This window comes from Drosophila eugracilis, unplaced genomic scaffold (genome assembly GCF_018153835.1).
Source record: "Drosophila eugracilis isolate 14026-0451.02 unplaced genomic scaffold, ASM1815383v1 contig_2088, whole genome shotgun sequence".
In the NCBI taxonomy this organism is placed as follows: Eukaryota; Metazoa; Arthropoda; class Insecta; order Diptera; family Drosophilidae; genus Drosophila; species Drosophila eugracilis.
The window spans coordinates 1,282,438-1,302,269 of NW_024572964.1; the positions used below are offsets into that span (position 1 = coordinate 1,282,438).

The 19,832-nt window shown below is 41.9% G+C and overlaps 1 protein-coding gene across 3 annotated transcripts; it reads left to right on the plus strand.

The window, feature by feature from the left end:
* Positions 1-220: 220 nt before the first annotated feature.
* On the plus strand, positions 221-19,160 carry LOC108102865 (C-type lectin 37Db). 3 transcript variants are annotated; one of them, XM_017208069.2, is made up of 5 exons: positions 221-1,147; positions 5,650-6,129; positions 13,427-13,530; positions 17,586-17,694; positions 18,633-19,160. In XM_017208069.2, exons 1-5 carry the CDS (start codon positions 943-945, stop codon positions 18,881-18,883), a joined length of 1,149 nt encoding a protein of 382 aa, XP_017063558.1. In that variant the 5' UTR covers positions 221-942; the 3' UTR covers positions 18,884-19,160. The 3 variants fall into 3 exon arrangements, with proteins under 3 accessions (XP_017063558.1, XP_017063560.1, XP_017063559.1); XM_017208071.2 differs by lacking the exons at positions 221-1,147; positions 5,650-6,129 and adding exons at positions 9,840-9,897; positions 10,077-10,268; XM_017208070.2 differs by lacking the exons at positions 221-1,147; positions 5,650-6,129 and adding an exon at positions 9,845-10,268.
* Positions 19,161-19,832: the final 672 nt, after the last annotated feature.

The window sequence follows — 19,832 nt, forward strand, 5'->3', positions numbered from 1 at the left end:
AAACCTCAGGGGAGAGGATGGAGGAGGAGGGAAGCTGGATGCAGCGGCAACAGCTTTGTGGTTTGGTGTCTGGTCTGGTCACTTCAAACAAGTTGAGGAACCGAAGATATTAACCGCTGAGTATATGCAGAGGGAGAGAGACCGGAGCTCGGGCCAGCTGACCGATCGACGGCTCGGAGAGGAGTCGAGCGAGGAACTCGTTTTAGTTGCGTTCAAACGCTTTAGTCTGTAAGTTAACACGGCGAGTGCGATCGCAGGAAAGAGCCGAGAAAATCGTAAAGCGGTGCTCCAGCCTAGATGCTAACTCTTCGGCGGATCGGCCCCGAATGCGAGCAACTTTTGAGATCGGTCCACGGCAGACCCAAAAACCAGTGAGAGTCTCCGGACCACTCCAGTTCACTCAATTTCAATTTCAATCTCCAGCTCAGTGTCAGTCTTCCTCTCCCTCTCACTCTGCGAAAGCGGAAAGAAAGTGAATTGAGTGGAGATCTGGGTGATTACTTAATCCGCGTCCGCCTCTACGACCAGGCATCGAACCCTGGCTCCAAAATTCCAATTCGGAGGCGCAAATTAATGGCCCAGACCTAAAGACCCTACCCCGCCCCGCGACCGTTGACAGTTGGGCGGAGAAAAGCAAAGTATTTGAATATTAAAGCTAGATCCGAGAGATACAACACATTTGCCCGATATTTTGATTTTGATAATTTAGAAAGCGAAGCTGCATACCAAATAAGCTAGAGATCTAGAGAGACCCTCTGGAAGACCAACCTCGGTCAGTTGGCTTTCAGTTACAGCTCGAGATCGGAGGTTATTGCATATAGCGTCGACTTGCTTTCCCCGGTTTTCGGTTTCGTGCCTCCGAGACATCTCACAAAGTGCACTTGCAACTTTTACTGGTGTCTACGAATTCACGTGAAAAATTACAATTACAAATCAGTGATAATGTTACGCCCCACGCTCGTCATAGTGCTCATCTCATTGGCCAGTGTCGACTCCGGACACAATACGCCCGTAACCAAAGTGCCGGTGGCCGTTCCCGTCAGCAATGTTCCGCACGGCTTCCATCTCAACCCAATCAATCACGTCAGCAGCAATGGCAGCGATGTAATGGCCAATATTGGAGGAGCCAATGGCCGTGATAAGAGAGGTGAGTACTTGGCCCCTTTGAGGCACTTTTCCGAGTGCCTTCGATTGTGGTGAATCCGTGTCAGGGTCAGAGTCTCTCGGTCTCTGTGATGGACGCCATCAAGGGGCTGTGTCAATTGGCCTGCAAATATTAACAATTGCTCTTGGCCAGATTGCTTTGAGTCAAGCCTTTTCTTTCTCTGGTCTTAATGTGGGCGATGTGGGTGTAGTCGTGTGGCATTTCAAGGGTTTCGTTCGACTGTGGCAGGTGTAAGACAGGCAAATCATCTTTTAATTAGTAATTATTGGACAAGCAAACCCTTAATTATAGTTTCAAACCCGAAGTCTAAGTTAAGATCTTCTTTGTGTGAAAATTTATCTGCCAAAACTTGAAACATATTAATCTGCAATGTTAGAAGCCGATAAGATTTATGGAGCCGAAGAAAAGAAAAATGTATTTCGGCAGCGTTTATTTTGGAAATGCAAACAAATCTAGTTCTGTGTCGCTAACAATACAAATCATAAAGGAATTTAAAATGAACAAAGAGCAGATTTGCATAAAAAAGCTCTACTCATTTGTCTCCTCCAATCCTGCATAGCATATCAGTTCGGCAATCTCATCGTTGGTTTTCATATATGCATTACAACAAAAAAGCAGATTTAGCAAACTTAGTGGCTGTTATTAAAATGCTAATTGTGTTTCCCATGCACCATTTGGCATTTAAAGATTTCGCATTTCATAAACATATGAGTTCTGGCCAGGCGAATCTCGGCGCGAGTCAGCGGCAAACTTTCGCGTCGGCTATATCTGCCCGCCCCTGATTTAGAGATATATTTATATCGGAGGTAGGTGCGTTCAATGGCCATCTTCTAGTTGCATAAATATTCAACAATAAAACGAAACAAGAAATCCAGTTTAAATAATATTTCTCTCCGCTTTTGGGCTGCGCTGCTTGACTTTGTTTTCAAAATGGAATGCCGGTGACCTCAGAATATTAACTAGAAAACACTGACGCAAATCAGAAAACGCATTAAACAATATTATGCAGCAGCGAATTGTGGCCAAAAGAATTATGGCAGTTCGAACCCCTCTTTCCTCGTGACATTTTGCCGAGAACAAAAGCGGCAGAAGACCAACACGTGTCCACCAACAACCAACCTTTCCCCCAAAATGGCCAAGAGATTAATGAGTCTGAGAGGCCAGCTGAAAACTGAAAGCCCAAGTCGAGAGATCGAAAAACAAGAGTTCAAAAACCCCTCGACGAGCCCGAATCAATAATTGCTGGAAAGAATTTTGATTTGCATTGGAAATTGAATTCGATGTCGTGATGATCAGAAATTAGCCGAACTTGGCCAAAAATAAAACGAAAAATGCTAATTTCTGTGTTTAAATGTAAGAATTCGGATTGGGCCTACCACTTAAGAGAGTCATTTGTCAAGATAACGCAAGTTATCGGTTTTGGTTTTAATTATTTGAATACTCTATAGTAGTGGTAGTTATCCATCAATATGGTCTTTTTATTAATATTCAATCTGTCCATTTGTCTTCAGTTTTGTTTACAACGAAAGACTGATCCCAATTATCATAATAGCTTGGTCAGTGATGAAGAGTCTTATGCTAATTATTAGTAGCAATTATAATCCACTACTTTTCTTATAGAGTAAAGATACAACTTTTGGTTAAAGACAACCGCCTCCTACAAACCATAATTGCCCGCCTTGTTAGGGCATTCCATAAGCCTATGAATATAATTCCACATTTCAGCATTCAAAAAATAAATCTTTCAGGCTTGTGGCTTGACATTGAACCACGGCTGCCAACTTAACTTAATAATGATCTAATATATCATGCTGGTCATATTAAAATCCGATTCTTGGGCACCTTGAGTGCGTCAATCAAAGAAGTTTGACCACAGCTCTGCGTAACGTATACGCCGCATTGGCTGCAAGAGATACGAGCGGATTGCGCAAGCGTTTGAAAAAGTATCTTTATGGAATGTGGAAGCTGGTCCACAAACAGAAAAGCTAACAAACAGAAAAACAATCGTTTAGCGTGCGGAATTGCGAAATCCTTTGTCTTTGGCCAACTCCTCGCAGCTAATTGACCTCTTTTCAGCCAAGCGGCAATTGCACGGCCCTCAAGTAGTTGCAGTTGCAATTGCGGCAGCTTGTTGCAGGCCGCAGAATCAGATACAGATGCATTTTGAGACGGTTCTTAAGCACAGTTACAGATACAGATGCTGTGTTGGAAATGATTTACCGCTTTGATAGGTTCGTTCGTTTTTCACTCAAGGCAAGCCCGACATCCTCAGCCAGTTGTCATGATTTATGTGGCCTGTGCAAACGACAATTAGTCGGTCCAAGTATCGGCTATATAGTTGTTGCCCGATATAGATACACATCGCGACGGAGACACAACTGGGTCACCAAGTCGTGAAGTTATTGAATGCTGCCCAGGCGATCAGAAACTGCACTGCAAGAAAAAAGATCAGAGATAGGTAATACAATTCGCAACCATCATGATTTCGAGTTGATAAATTGAAATGGAATTTCTTTTATGGTATCACGTTTTTGCGTTTAGTTCTGTGATCTTTGATTGGCGATCAGCGAGTGTGTATCAGAACTCCCCCTCTCCTCCTGACAACTCGAAAAGCATTTAGGCCATCACGTTCCAACCGTTGTCATATTTCGTACCAGCTTTCAATCGGTCAGCAAATGGCGCCCAACAATGGCACGTAAATTATCTCGCATAATGCTCGGCTAACTAGCCAAGGATTGCGACTCTTGGAGAACAATAACCGAACAATGGACTCTTGGAATCTTGTCTGGTTCATGCGAGCGAATGCTTTGAGCTGCCTTTTGTTCTCATTCCGAAGGCGACCTCAAAGACGTAGTCTGATTCCAGCTGGATTGGTAATTAATGTTCAAATTAAAGCCTCGTTCGATGACTTGCCAATCCGCTGGGACTTCAAAGTTGTTAGCAAGTGCTCACATCCGCTGGCCTGAAATTACTTCAAATATTTGTGTTGAGTGGACTGAACTTGAAGTTCAATGGGATTAGGTTGTAGTATGTTATAATTCTTTAAAGATCTGATTTCGTTTGTTATTATATATGGAACTAAGAATCAGAGTTATTGATAACCTGAAAAGGGAGAGTGCATTCTGGCAGATTCTCATAACTCAAAATCAAACCAGAAAATCAAGTTAAAGTATTTGGAATCCTGACAAATTCATTTGAGACTTTTCCTTTGATTTCCTTTCACAATTTTGAACTTTCCATTAAATTACCTCACAATTTTCACTTAATTACTGAAGACACGAAATTTCGATTAACAACCTCCGATCTGAAATGAAGATCTTTGCAGTCGATTTACGGCCAAGTGCTTCGCCCATTCGGGGAGTCCAATTTCATTGAGCGAAGGCGATCAGATAAGACCCCGAATTATCCGGCATACAAAGTCAAGTGAGCAGAGGCCTTGTTTTCGGTAATCCGGCATTAATGTTCCACCTGACATCGTACACACTTCAGCCCCTCGAGAAACCCCCGCAGAAACCCCCTGACAGCCGCTCATGTCCCCACTCAATCACAGACAAATGCCAGGGCGGAATTTTCAACTCTTGCCGCGTAATTTTGACTGTCCACTGCGATAAGCAGTAAACAAAAAGATATATTTAACACGGAATATTAAAAACATTACGTTAATTGCGCAATAAATTGTACTTTATTTTTCTGTACCTCTCTTAACCCTCTGGGGATAAATTTAACCCGAAGTGCCACTCAAATCAGGAGCTGAGGGCTGGGCGGGGCTAATGCATCACAGGGCAAATAGGGGCCCAGATTAAAAAACGAACTTTATATCAATTATTTGGCAATTTCGGACTCATCACAGGGAGCTCCGGAAACTGGAAATGGCCATAAAGCGACTGCAATCGGCTTAAATGCCGGGCAGTAAAGTCTTTGCCGGCCTTGACACACTTTCTGGTGAGACGAAATGGCAAGTGATCATGGCTGTGGGCCGGGGACTCCGTTATTACCATATCTTCTCACTTTCATTCGGGAGAAGTGATGCTCGAGAGCCACGATCAAACACTTTATAAGGGCAACACTGGTGGCTCAAGGGGCCTTCCCCCGATTCCCAGACTTTTGAATGATGTCTGAGTGTCACTCCGAAGCCCAAACGATGTAATCAAAAAATCATCAAGTGACACGCTCATCATGATGCCCTAACATGGATATAAAAAGGCCCCTCTTCGTTGCCTAACTGTGGCCATTAACTCGCTATTAGGAGGCAATGATATTTTGTGATATTTACCCACAAGGGTAACCGTACGTCGTGGAGGTTTTCTTTAGGGTTTTTGTTTTAATTACTGCATTTTCAACACCTCAACGTGGGTTGCCAGTCCCATCCCGTCCCGCACTTTATGTAATTGCCCTCGAAAATAAAGACCTCGGGTCTGGCTCAACTTGCTGTGACCCACATGGGGGACTACTTGATCGATGATTAATTGTGGTCCCATTTCCAGGCGCCCAGCTGGATCAGAGCGAGATCGCCCGCCAGAATCAGATAACCCAGCAGATATTTGCGAACTACTTGGAACGCCGGCTATTTCCCAACCGCACGGGCAGCCAGAAGATTCCCACCATCGCGGACATCCTGCCCAAGCCGAAACCATCGCCTAGACCTCGTCCTCGAGGATTTGCTGCCAATGATGGGGGGAATCTGAGGAGGAGCGGCGGTGGAGCCCAGAGGAATCGCCTGGCTGCTGCTTCGGCCAAAAGGCAAAGCAGCTACAACCGCAAACGCCTTCAGCAGCAGCAGCAGCAGCTGCAGGAGGAGGAAGAGGAGGGTGATGACGAGGACACGGATCAGCAGCCCCAAGCTAACCAGGAGGACTTCGACTACGATGTGCAGGAGTCTCTGCAGAGCGTGGAGTCTGAACAGCACGATCAGTACTACGGCAACATATTCCATCGGGATCCCAGCGAAAACGAAGTCGATGCGGGTGAGTTAAAATATATTTTTGTACTTTATAAATTAATCTTAAAAACTGAGACTGTTCTTCTTATTTATTTTATATTTTAACAACCTGCTTCATAAGCACCATCAATCAACTCCCATTAACCCACAGATTGATAAAGTGATCAAGCGTGGAATTTGTGTTAAGCCTCACCCTACACATTACTTAGAGGTTATGCCATTAGCCACGGCGTCCATCCATCAATCCCCTTTAATTTGTTTAGTTCCACGCGATGTGGTTCGGCTTCCAGCTGCATTATTACAATTATTATCTCATGCCATTAAATTACTTCGGTTTTTAAGGTAGCTTGCCGCATTCCCTTGCCCCAAGCTGTTGTCACTTTCGATTCATTCCTCGGGAAGTTGTTTCAGTTTTCAAGCCATTTTGAGTTCATGAAAATTCCATATCGAGCTCAGAAATTACAATTAACGTTCCGAAGCGTTTTTCATGTTGCCTCTCCTTAAGGGAATAAATTCAATTATCTGGTAGTTCTCTTAAATTCCCCGTTTTAAGTTGTTTATTGAATTTTTACAATGGGTTCTTGCCAGTTTTGCAATTTTTCTGGAAACTTCCAAAAACTTTTGTTGATTTCTTTTAGTTTTCTTTTCCAACCTTACCGTACCTTACATTAGTATCAGTCTCATTACCCGCACTTTTCAAGCGTTACCCTCCTTCATTATTTATTTGCATTTCGCAGCTCTTTGTTAGCATTGATCGCTTTGTCGCCTCCGGGACCACAGTGCGTATGATGAATGGCCTCGGGCTGCATGTGTTTACATAACATATCAGGCGAGCCTCGTTTTGTCAGGCTATTTACACAACTCAAAGGCGAAAAAATTGGCAATTTTATGAGTGTTTTATTTCACTTGGCCCAGGGTCGAAACTGGTTACCCTCCCTCCCCTCCCCTCCCTCTCTTTCGCACCAATCTTAACCCTGAGCAAAATCTGCCAAAAAAATTTACGACCACGAATCGAATCGCATCGGATCGAATCAAGACGAGTCTAGAAGTAGTTCGATGACGGGATTTTATTTTACTTAAACGTCAAACCATTCAAATTTATTGCCCCCGCACGAGTCGGGCAGAATGTGAGACAAAAGAGCTGCCATAAAACCGCAGTCGAGGAGGAGGCATTGCACCCACTTCCAGGTGTTGGGAACTAGTTGAGGACACTTTGTTAGCGATTCTGCTTAACTCAGCGCGACAGTCGTTTGAGATAAGAATTATCGAATCTTAAAAAGAGGGAAAAGAAGAAACTTCTTTAATTTATGAGCTGCTATCGCGTATTTATCAGTTTCTGAGAGTAAACTAAACGAATTTTCCGAACTAACGAATCTTTGAGAAGGCATCAAAAGACGTCATAAGGCAAACTGGATCGGGTTATCTAGTTCAACAAACCAGCAATAAGTGTATCTAAAATTATCACACAAAAGATGAATCGAATTTGCATTCCATTAGCATCGAATGAGTTATAAAAGCAAAGGTTTGAAGATCCATCAAAGGCCACCTATTGCGTAGATTGTGACGACGGTTTGCCGGCCGAGTTTGTTTGGGGGGATTCACCTGGTTAGAGTCGAAGCACACGCAAGGGTCAAGTCTCGATTCCAAGAATGGTCTTACGAAATCTATTTTTGGAAAATTTATGCAAATCCCCGCGGGCTTTATTAAAATATATCTACAAATTAACAGCAAATTCATGGTAATTAATGGCTTAATAATATAAGCTAATTTAAGATAATTGTAAACTTTAGTTCCGATTAGGTAGGTGCTTCCCCTAGAGAGAAAACCTTAAAGAATTTCCGAGCTTGGCCTTGGTTTTGAGTCAATAGCAATGAACTCCTCGCCTATATATTGTGACTTAACTCGTCTCTAATCTGGTTTGGTTAGCGAGATGCATATAAAACTACTGGAAATCTGAATAAATACCCCTTAAACTTCTTCGTTTCTTGTTTACCGATCGCTTGTTTCCAATTAATTAATTAGTCCACCCCAAAAGAACTGCGAATCGAATCGAATCGAACCGATGCCGCTTACAAGATACCAGAAGTCACAAAAAATTTAATTTAAAACACGTAAGCCAGCTGGAAAAAACTAAAGACCAGCCGGGCGACAACACAAAGTTGTTTTTCATGCAAAATGCAACAAGTGGCTGGCACTCGGCGACTTGCTTTTCGATTTCTTCACAAATTGCGGCCATTGCAGATGCGTTCTTCTCTGCCCTCTCGCCTCCTCCCATCTGCAATTGGAATTTTGGAATCTTTTTCTGCTGCTGACATTTTCCGCAAAAAGTTGTCAATAGTTTTTGTCCCCTTTGGCGGGGCAATCAATTTTTATGGCCGAGACTTAATTGCCGACACAATATGTTTTATGGACTTAATGGTTTCACAATTTGGTAAAGAACTTCAAAGATTGTTGGTGGAATTTCATAAGGTATTTCTAGAATGCTGGCTGATTAGGTTTATTCATTGGTAAGAAAGATTTTCGAACTCTATGAGCAAACTAGACTACTTTCCTCCGATAAAATCAATTAATAGTCTGCATCATCTCTATGAAAACCTTCTTCCCAAGCCACCTTGCTGACGTCTGAAAATACACCTCCAAATAAATCTCCCACCATATATCTTCCCATCACTTTTGTGTGATATCTGACAAACATCACGCATACGCTACGTATGCCCGTAGAGCAGCATTCGCTGAATGAAGACGCAACTCCAGCAGCTGGAATCGAACAATCTAAGCCAGAAAACTAGTTCATCATCCGCAATCCAAGGTCACCGTTAAGAAATTCGGCCAGCAACAGCGGAAAGTGAAGTTTTCTGGCTCGGCACAGTTAAGTCAACTACCAAATTCAGAGATACCCACGTTTGAAATGCACCCAGTCCCGGGTGGAAATTGCGTAATCGGAGAACCCAGATCGGATCAAATGAGCAGAGAACAGAACGGATCAGAGCGCAGTAGAAAACCGCAGATGCGAAACCAGAATTTTGAAATGATTCCACTTTGGTGCTCGTACCCGGTAGTTTCGGAGTTTGTTGAGTTAGCCTAGATTTATGCGAATTCTTTGGTTTTATTTGTATTTCATTTATATTTCATTTAATTGGCCAGTGAGTCATTAGATTGCTTGAGACAAGTCTTCCGGTTCCTCCATTAAATGGGTGATTAGGTGGAAAAGAGTAGAGAGACTGCAAGAAGTATGTTTAGCTTAAAATGTTTAGAAATAGGAGTTTGAAAAATCCAAGCTTTAGTAAGAATCTTAGGCTACCGGGTAACTCAAGTTCGAGCCACTAAACTAGAGCGTTCTTACTTAAGGTTTGGTGCTCGTTTCGCGTCACGTTTCACCTTGGTGAAACTTCAGATGCGACTCGAGCTCTCGATCTCCAGCTGAGGTTGTGTCAAGTGTTTGACAAACAACCGCAAGTGTCCGCCGACCGCTGGCCACAGCCGTATGCATATGTCCATGTATGGCCGATCTCGGGTGATGTTAATCTTTCGAGTCTCTTGGCCGCGGCAAACAAGTTCGTCTTCGAGTCGAAGATGTTGGGCTCTCTCGAACCAGTTACCAGTTAACTGGCAAAGTCACTCTCTGAGTGTTTCTCTGGCAGCTGCTACGGAGAGAGATCCAAGCCCCCGACATCTCCGAGGGAATTCTGCCTTGGTTTGAGCCAAGTTGAGCCGAAAGAGTTAGTTCTTCGACAGCCGACGGTCAGTTTGGGCGCACGCCTGCGCACACCATTTAACACGATCCGAAACTGAGGTTTCCGTCTCCGCATTTTGCCAACTTTCGACTTCATCCGATAAGCATCTTTTTGTATTTAAAATAATTCATAATTCGAACAAAACAACCAACGACCGACAAAATATGCGTTGAAGTTCAAAAGCGAAATTTTTTCCCAAAACACATTTACAAATTTACACATTTTACGGAATTTTCAGGGTAAAAGTGTGCGGAAGTGTTTACAAAATTCAAAAACAGAATTAATTTACATAAATACTCGTATCGGAATAGCTCGACGATTGGAAAGATGCAAAAGTATTTCGTTTTGTCTGTGATAATCTCCATCCAACTGCTATGCCTCTTGGACAGGACACTGGCGTCGCCGAACAAAGCAGCAGGTCCTGTGGCGGGTAGGTTATGAAGTTATGAGTTACCCATTGCATAACCCATGCGACTGGGGAGTCCTGGCCACAAAAAATGCACAGAAACGTGAACTCACTTTCACTTTCTCGAATTGGTTTGGCTTGCTGGGTTGGCTGGGAAACATGGATGGATGTGTGAAGTTGGGAAGCTTAATTGAGGAGTTTTGGGGCCAAAATGGATGATGTTTAAGCTCTGTTTGGACAGCTACCGTTTGCCATGGCATTCCGTTTTAATTTATCGCGAGCTCCCTCTGTTTTTGGCCCAGTTCGATTTGTTTTGCCTTTTCTGGCCCGGCCATTTGGATCGAAATTAGTCAAATGTTTATTCGGGCACCTGCCTGCATTTTATTGCCTTCTCCGTCGCCGTCGCCATCGCCTGTCGAAATGTTTGTAATAAAACAAGCCATTCCGTTGACACAGGCCACTCATCAGGGCAAAAATAAATTCATACAAAAGCCAATATAAATCACTGAAAAAAGAGATCAAAACAGATTTAGGTTAAATCGAGAAAAGGCTGCAAAAAATGTGAACTGAAGGTCAGGGCTAAATTTATAAAAAGTTAATCAATACCTTAAAAATGAAAGCCTTTACAGAATAACTTTAAGTTTTAAGAAATTAATTCATCATTTCTTCTTGCCATTCATAAATCTTCTTAATCCAAAACTTAATCTTAACTTTATCCAATTTTTAGCCAATTTATAACCTTTATAAAAGTCAAACCCAATCATAAAAATCACAAAAATAACAGAAAAACCCATTCAGATATTAAATATTCTTTTGTCTGATTGCATGTCCAACTCCATTAGCATAAAACACAAAAATTCTTCTACGAAAAAATATAAATTTAGCAGGAAGCGAGGCCAATAAATGTGCTTGAATGTCAGGCTAAGAATGCCAAAGGGAGTTAGAAATAAAAGTTTAAGGAAATTAAATTTTTATAACATGTCTCGTAGTGCCTAGCATAAAGTATAGGTTGATAATCACTTTTTAGTTTTAGTTCTTAGAAAATGACCAAATTGACATTGACTCTTCGGCATTCTTGTCGCGAAACTGGTTTATAACCCGTATGATAAACCTACTCAACCTAGCAGAAACTAATTTTTGATAGTGTTTTCTTTAAAAATTAATAAACAATCAATGAATAAATATATGCTTCGTTTTACGGTTATCTTTGGAGTTGATTGGCGCAGAAATTGTGAATGCAAATTCATGTTTGCAGGGATCCTAATCAATTTGGCACCTTTAATTCGCTTTTGAGTCAGTCTGCGAGGAGCAGGAAGACCTCAGTTGGCCAAAAACTCAACCGGTCTTTAATATTTGCAATAAATCTGGGAAATTAATTAACGCAGAGGCCTTAATTCCATGATGCAATACGTGCGAAACATTTATGAAAAGTGCAGATTGCAGTGAAAGTAGTTGATTTTTATAAAATATATTAAGTGCTAAGAGTAAATTTCACAACCTAGTGGATCCCTTAGCTGTCAACTATAAGTTGTAAATTCATTTTTATAGCAATTAACACGCTTCGTTTGATCTGCCTTTGATTAATACCCCACACATTAACACTAATTATCATAGATGTCATGTTTGTTATCATTTATGTAAGTTTGTAAGTCATAAAAGAATCATAAATTAGCATATCTGTCGAACAAGGGTGATTAACAGATATTTTATCATGTTAACAAAATGGCTTGCCAACTTTACAAGCTCAAACAAATTCGCACAGCAAGCCTATTAGACTTTATTCAAGAAAAGAAGTTATGAATATTTAGAAAACTTACTTATTTGTTCGCAATTAACCAACTCCCAGACCCCTAAAACTGTTGCCAAATCTTTGCCTTAAACCGCCTTTTTGCATTGTTTACGATGGAGTCGAAATGTTAACTGCTTTTTGTTCATGTTTTCACACGGCTCTGGCCGTTGTTCAAAGTAAATTTATTTCTTTTCGGAGTGAGCGCCATGTCACTACGCCCCTTCGTATATCAACAGCATTCGACAATCGCCACAACATCAACATCATTCGGCAAGGCCTTCGCAGAATGCTCGCAGATGGGCATACATGGCGAATGATTAATTAATGGACATTAGCCCAAAGACAGTTACGAAACAAAAGGGAAACCGTTTCGCTTTTCGTTTTTAGAAAGAATACAGCACAAGTGACCTTCACTTACTCTTAGATCCAACAATGACTTGGCCAGACCTTGATTCACATACCCAAAATGAGTTCTAGATCAAGCTGGAGTGGAGGCTGTGCGTCACTGCGGATTATGCTTAATCCGCTGGGACAAGTAGAACTGGTTCTCGCTGAATTCCAAAAGAGAACCAGTTCCCATTTCGAATTTGTTTCCTTCTGACAGCTGGACAGACTTTCATAACTCAATTTCTTAGTACAACAGACACCTCATGCATCGCCGGCAATTAGTCTTAAAGTCTAATGTCCACTTGGTCTTTAGCATCTCCGCTTAAGGTGGCTTCGGCATTTATAATCACAAATTGAGATGGGTTTTATGCGACAGTTAATTAGTCAAGGGGCGATATGGAGATGAGTCAATCGGAAAGTGAAAGAAGTCTCTTCAATGAGGATATATAGACTTATACTTTTACGATCTTCTCTTCTGGCAAATCAACATTTACAGGCGATTTGCGATTAAGTGTGAATCAGGCCCAAGGCAACCTGCCTTATAAAAGTTTATAGACCAAAAGAAGCGCGAATTTCTATGCATTTTTGGGCGTTTTAAAGTTAAACAAACCAGTTTAAGTACTTTTATTTTTACGAACTAACCAAACATGTTAATACGTTTATCTTAAGTGCCCGAAACAAGATATCCGAAACTAAGTCTTCGAATATTTAGAGAGTTTATAGATTTTTTAGTGCAAAGGCTGTAAAATATTTCAGTAGGGAAGAACAAAGGCAACGACCTCGAGACTAGGAAGCATATACCACTATATAACCTTAAGATATATAATAAGATGATTCTCCATTTAGTATATAGTTTATTTCGGAGTGCATCATAAGGATCCACTGGTTGGTTATTCTTAAGTCGAGGCCCATCTCATTTTTGCCTCGTTTTTCGCATTAATTCTGTTAAGATCGTTGATGTCAGCACGACGAGCTAATCCTCCATCCTTTCCGATCTTATTTTTAGACTGCCCCAACTGCGTGGACGAGTCGCAGTACACGCCGAACAAATGGACGATGCCGCTGCTGAAGCTCGGGGAGAAGCGCTACTACCTCGGCATCTTCTTCAAGGTGAGCCGCATTCCACGCCCCACAAAACGGTCCATAAACCACCGACCGAATGCATCTGACCCAACGGTCTGGCCAACGGTTCCACCAGTCCGGTTTGATGGGTCTCGGGTTTCTCGTTCCTCAGCTCAGAGGCTGCCGATTGCAAGATGCTTGCATATGGAATATTACACCAGGGGCGGTTAAAGAAGCTTAACTTCATGTGCCACACTGATCAGCAGGTTTCTGATTTCGGTTTTTGGTTTTGCTGTGGGAGCTACACTTGAAAAATATTCTTTAATATTTGCCAGGGGAAGAGATGTTACATCTCATTTAACTCTCTATCAATTTTCAACTCAACATCAAACAAATATTTTAAAAGTCAGCATGCAAAATGAATTTACCTTTCATCGTTTCTTTGTTAGATGATTTATAACTCCAAATCCATAGCTATAAAATATGTCAAAGCAGACATTAATATTCAACTTATGAATGAGTATGAGATGAAGACATTCGAATTGAGATATGTACCAATATGGATAGGCAATGTCAATTCTATTCTATACAGGATCTCCTTAAAGTAAAGCCATATACATATTTGCTTGTTAAACTGTAATCCCCTTGGCAATCTGTCAATTAATATCATAAAAAACAGCCTTAGAACTGACCCCTTAGTCGTATTCAAAGTCAAAACTGATCGCAGAAACATAAAACCAAACAGAAAATAGCAAATTCCCAGCAAGTCGACCCTGAATGAAGATATCTAGGGTATCAAAAAGAGACGTGTGCTTGGCCACGCATCGGTGGATATAGTAAAATTGATAACAAAGCGGCTATTCATATTAAAAACGAATTAGTCAAAGCATCAAAGAGGCGTCCACGGGTCGTATGAGTAATATAAAGAGTAGGCAACAAGCTGAGCAAGACGGAAGGTGGGGCCAGGCCATGCTAATATGGACTGTTTACTGGTTCCACGTCAAACTGAATTATATTTTCATATTCATAAAATGCACAGCAGCGTCTCCTTGAACTTTGGAGGCAGAGCCATAAAACCGAAACTGCTTCACCATTGTAAAAATAATAATCAGATGCACATCGCTTGTGTTAATCAATGGGCCGAGTCTTTCAGGAAGAGGTTAAACGGTGGATTTATAGAGGTTGAAATGGCGGATTAATAGATTTGCGAACTAAACGGAACCTTGTCTTGCCAAATGCCAAACTATAAATTTCGGTAGACTTGCTAAGGTGGTCTGGGTAAAAGAGGCCATAAATCCAGCAGTCTTAATCATTCATGTAAATTCCGAAGAAGCCAATCCTCCCATAAACAACGCTCTCGAAAACCAGAATGGAGTCCCACCAAACAAATGCCGTTTAATTCCGAACACAATCTGAAATGTTTTCATTAATTTTTTATTCCCAAAGCGATGACAAATAAATCTGTGCGATTTAACGCGACATTTGAACGCTTTAATTGCAAGCGAAGAGCAAACAGCAAACAGCAAATAAATATTTAATCAACTTTCGTTGCATATTTTGGTTTATGAACGCGGCTGAGTGAGCGTGTAAATAAGGCGATTCTATTTGGAATTTGCCGCCGGATAAGCACAGAAATGAATTAATTATTAGCTCGTTAATTAACCCGAAAAATCCATCTCCCTCTAGCCAGTCGGGTGATTGCGATTTAGATACCCGAAGCCACCCAGAAAACCAAACCGAAAATCCATAAATATTCCCAAATTTGTTTTCTCTAACGGTACCTTCTCTCCCGCCCCCTCCCATTGTCAGAGCGATTAAAGTTTAAGCATCTCAAAAGCTCAAAACGCTGGCACTTTAATTTGAATTTAATTTTTAATTCGATTCATTTGATCTCACCCTTGCCTATGCAGGGATGCAGCCTTTTGTTGTTCGCCCAAAAAACATCTCCATCGATCCATTATAATTTGAATATTCATTGTCATCGGGGTTATCTTTACGACTTTGGCTTTTAATTAATTGGAATTTAATTATTAAATCGTTTCATTTGATTGTTTTCTTGGTAGAACTCAAGGTAAAGATGGCTAAGGATAAGAAGTTAATAATTTCAGCCTAGTTTCCAGGGAATATTAAGTGGAAGTTCAGTTCAAAGTTCTTAAATTCCAATACTAAATATTGATTGTTGTTGTGACTAACTTTACGACTTTGAATTAACATAATTAATGTGCTTTTAAAGCTAGAACCTAACGGTCTTCTTAAATTATTAATAACTTTCAAGAGCATTCCCAAGTTCGTTGAACAACATCGAAGTTTTAAATACTTAATTTGTGTATTTCTGTTCTTTCTTTTTCCAAATTGGCGAGTTAATTAACCACGCATATCAATTCCAAAGTGTTTTCCGATTATTTATGGGAATATCTAATTAGGAGTTCTCAAAAGTCATTCAGCTTTTTCAGCCTTTTCTCTCTCTTTCCCACAATGTTATGCAATACATATGAGCAATTTAATGCAAATTCATTTCGCGTGTAAATATGCAAATGAAGCAATTAAGTTTTTTTGGGGGGAAAATAAGACCTGACAGCCGCACAGCGCCAGTCGGAGGCATAATGTCATTTTGGACTCCACGCAGGCGCAAATCAAATCAAAGCTAATTGAGAGACACCCGGACAGGTCCAGGGGGGGGCTAGGTGTTAAGGTAGCCGTGCTAATGACATTAACAACACGTCCAATATTTTGTTGCCACTCAATTGCGTTTTGTGTAAACTTCAGACGCTTAATTGGTCGCCATAGCCATCGCCTGTCGCCTATCGCCTATTAATGATTTAACAGAATTTTGTGGCCTGCAATTTGATTAACCCAGAAAGAGTTGCCTAATGTAAGAGACTCTACTCTTTACTATTAGAATATTTTCAACTTTAAATGCAATAGAAATCTAAAGAGTGCCTAAGGGTAAGGAGAACTTTCTTCTTCAGAGACTTTGATAAATGAAAAGCTGATACTCTCTGACCTTAAGGTAATCATAATATTTCCCAGCTAAACAAAGACTTTCCTTGTTAGTTAACCTTGTCAAAACCTTGACTACCTTAGGAACTGCTTTTACCTTTCTTTATTCTCTTCTCAACCAAAATCAAAATGCGAGTCAGACAAGGCATTAACCTCTGCAGTTTCCCTGACAGCAACTCTGGGCCATTAAAGAAAGCCAAGGAACCACAACCGAGGCTTTGTTATGAACCAGAGTCCCCGTTTCACCTCGACACACCCAACTAATTGACTTCTCGGCGGGACGAGATGAACCTTTTACAGCCCAATAAACACTTTCAGGGCGAAAGACAAGTGAAGGCATTAAACACCTTGCATCTTCCACCTCTCTAGCCACATGTGGCATGTCAGTGTGGCAGGATGGCAGGATGGCAGGATGGCAGACTGAAGCGAGGGCGTCTCGCTTTATTCGCGCACAATTACGGCTAATACAATTAAAGCCAAGTTAATGGGTGGAAAGGAGAAGGGCGAGAGAGGAGAGGAGCGCAGGATAGTTGCGTAATCGATTTATGTGCACATCAGTTCACGGCAGGAGATATATGACCCCTCTAACAATCCGATTTTTTGCCAGCCATCCGTTCCTGCTAATGACCCGATGGCCAAAGTCCATTAGAGTTAATTGAATATGTTGTTTGGGGCGTGCAGGATATGGCCAAAACCAATTCAGATTCAGATGCCAATTTCGATTCTGACAACATTTAGATAGGCCAACCACATCAGATACAGAAACCAACACTAATTGGCCACAAGCCCACGCAGATCCAAAGATAAACTCGATTTCCATGCGAGTGCGTGACCAATCCTGCCCCTTTTTTGCACATTCCCGTACTCGCATATGGGCGCAAAAAACAGGGGGAAAACAAATCTCTGGAACTCTCATTGACAAGTGTCGGCTGGAGTACCGACACCGAGATTGAATGGCACCTTTCAGTGACTGAGGCCGGAGGATTGAGATCTCGGCTCTCGGAAACTGGGTCAACCGATTGCGCAAACACAATTATATAATCTTTAACTTGGCATGCATCTTAAATCCAATTCCATTCAATTCAATTCGTTTTCCATTGCAGGCAAACTGGTTCAAAGCCACACAATATTGCCGGTACCACGGCATGCATCTGGCCAGCATTTCATCACAGGAAGAGAACGATAGACTGGAGAAGCACATACGTGACTTTGGTAAGTTGGCAGGGAGTTGAAAAAGCCATTTCACATTCTCTAAACTGATTAAGGGGGAAGGCGTGCCTAGATGGCATTTTACCCAGCAGGTTATCAATATTTTATGATTAGAAAAACTTTGAAAACTTCATTTTAAAGGTTCCCTCTTCGAAGTAAAGTCAACGGATAGGAAGAGATTGGAAATCCCTATATAGCACTCACTAGTCTGAAAACTAAGCTGAGCCCTTCAAAGCTTATTGTTATTTTCCCCACCTCCACTTCCACAATGAGTGGGCGTGGCTTTTGCCCATGGCCCTGCGGCGGTCAGCTTTCAACAAAAATGTGCAACATTCACTTTTTCCGTTTGTCTGCGTCTATGGCCATGTGTGTTTTTATGGAGATTTATGCAATGGAAAGTGCACCGGAGTTCGTTACTCCAGCTCCCAATCTCCAGCTCCCCCACTAGCCCTCTCCCCGGTGGCGACCCCTTTGCTGGGTTTTCGGTTACCAACTTCCGTGTATTATGGCACTAGAAAGTCCACCGAGAGTCGAGTCCAGTTCAGTTCACAAGTCCCCCGGTTCCATTCCTGCGGCACTTGCAAATGGTTTTGTTTGCTGGCCGGGTCTATTGTCATATTGATCGGCTTTTCAACCGATTCGAGTTGTTGCACGCCACTCGGTCTGTGGCAAAATGAATGCAGCTGTCGAGTTGTCAGGCATTCAGTGATTTGACAGAGCAAAGATGTTTTGATTGGCTTTGTCAGACAGTTGAAAGATATAATCTAATCATTTCTACTGGACTGTAACTTATTTAATTGTGGTTTTGCTTTTGTGGAATATTCATTAGACTAAAGCTAACACAGAACTTATGTACCCTTCAGTAGGAAAAGAGAAAAACAAGTTAAACAATTTCCATACACATGTTTCCCAAGCATAATCGCTTTTCACTTAATTTCCAGGCCTGGGCCACGAACATTTCTGGATTTCCGGCACGGACCTGGCCGACGAGGGCAACTTCTTCTGGATGGCCACCGGGCGACCCATCACATTCACCAACTGGAACGCCGGGGAGCCGAACAATTTCCGGTACGAGAACGGCGAGGAAGAGAACTGCCTGGAGCTGTGGAACCGCGATGGCAAGGGCCTCAAGTGGAACGACTCGCCGTGCAGCTTCGAGACGTACTTCGTCTGCGAGGTGCAGCCCAACTAAAGGGATCCCTGGACACCCCAGAATCCGTACTCCACATGCGATAGTGATTAGCTAGCTAGTTGGGCTGAGCTGGCATTGGCCGGCGAAAGTTTAAGTGAAAGTGGATGTGAATGTCGAACACTCACAGCTGAACGATCCAAGTTCGCGTATTCTTAGCTTAGGGCGTAAGTGTAAAGAAATTCTCGTTGATAATTAGCTAGTAAACCTAATTAAATTATGCCTAGGATTGCCTGTATTTTCTCATGTAAAATATAAATAAAATGTATCATACAAATTAGATCCTCTTTGGAGTTTGCTTTTCATTTTTAATCACCCTGATACGAATCCGTTTTGTATTAATTAAATCTAGTTGCCAGGGACAGCAGCTGCCTTGACATGCCGTTAAATTGAATTTGACTTGACTGTCGAGGATTTATTCCTCACATTCAAAGCAGCCTCAATGAGTGTGAATTTTATCTGTTAAAACCAGCGAATTGCCAAGGACATCGAGTGCTTGTAATTATGGATTCGATTGGCGTTTAACTTGGAACTTACAAAGGTTATCGAGGCTTCATTCGTCACATTTAATGAGCTTTGCATTTCCACTGAAAATGAAAACCCGAAAAGTAATAATCCATTACAGGCCCACACTTTCTAATTAGCCTAAACGTGGGCAGCCAAATCGATTTAGGCCACAAAAATGATATCCATCAGTTGGCAGCTTTTCATTTTGGGCGGAATAAGCTCATCACTTCATCGGCGGTTCCCATGGGTGCAACGGTGCGTATGAGCAATCCAGTTTGAACAGCACGCCCACTCCGCCTACTTATCGCCCACTTCCCCCCTCGCAATAATCATGTTTTGCCATAATGCGCGCAAATAAAATTGAAAGTGCCTGTCAGCAGTTCGAAAAGCCCCTCGAAAGTGCCCCTCCCCTCCCTTCATCCCGACATTCCTGACAGTCTCCTGG

Bases quoted from the DNA above. Each gene is read 5' to 3' on its own strand.
- LOC108102865 (XM_017208069.2), top strand. From the start codon at position 943: ATGTTACGCCCCACGCTCGTCATAGTGCTCATCTCATTGGCCAGTGTC. The intron at 1,148-5,649 runs GTGAGTACTTGG...TCCCATTTCCAG, and splicing joins CAATGGCCGTGATAAGAGAG to GCGCCCAGCTGGATCAGAGC. The intron at 13,531-17,585 runs GTGAGCCGCATT...TTTCCATTGCAG, and splicing joins ACCTCGGCATCTTCTTCAAG to GCAAACTGGTTCAAAGCCAC.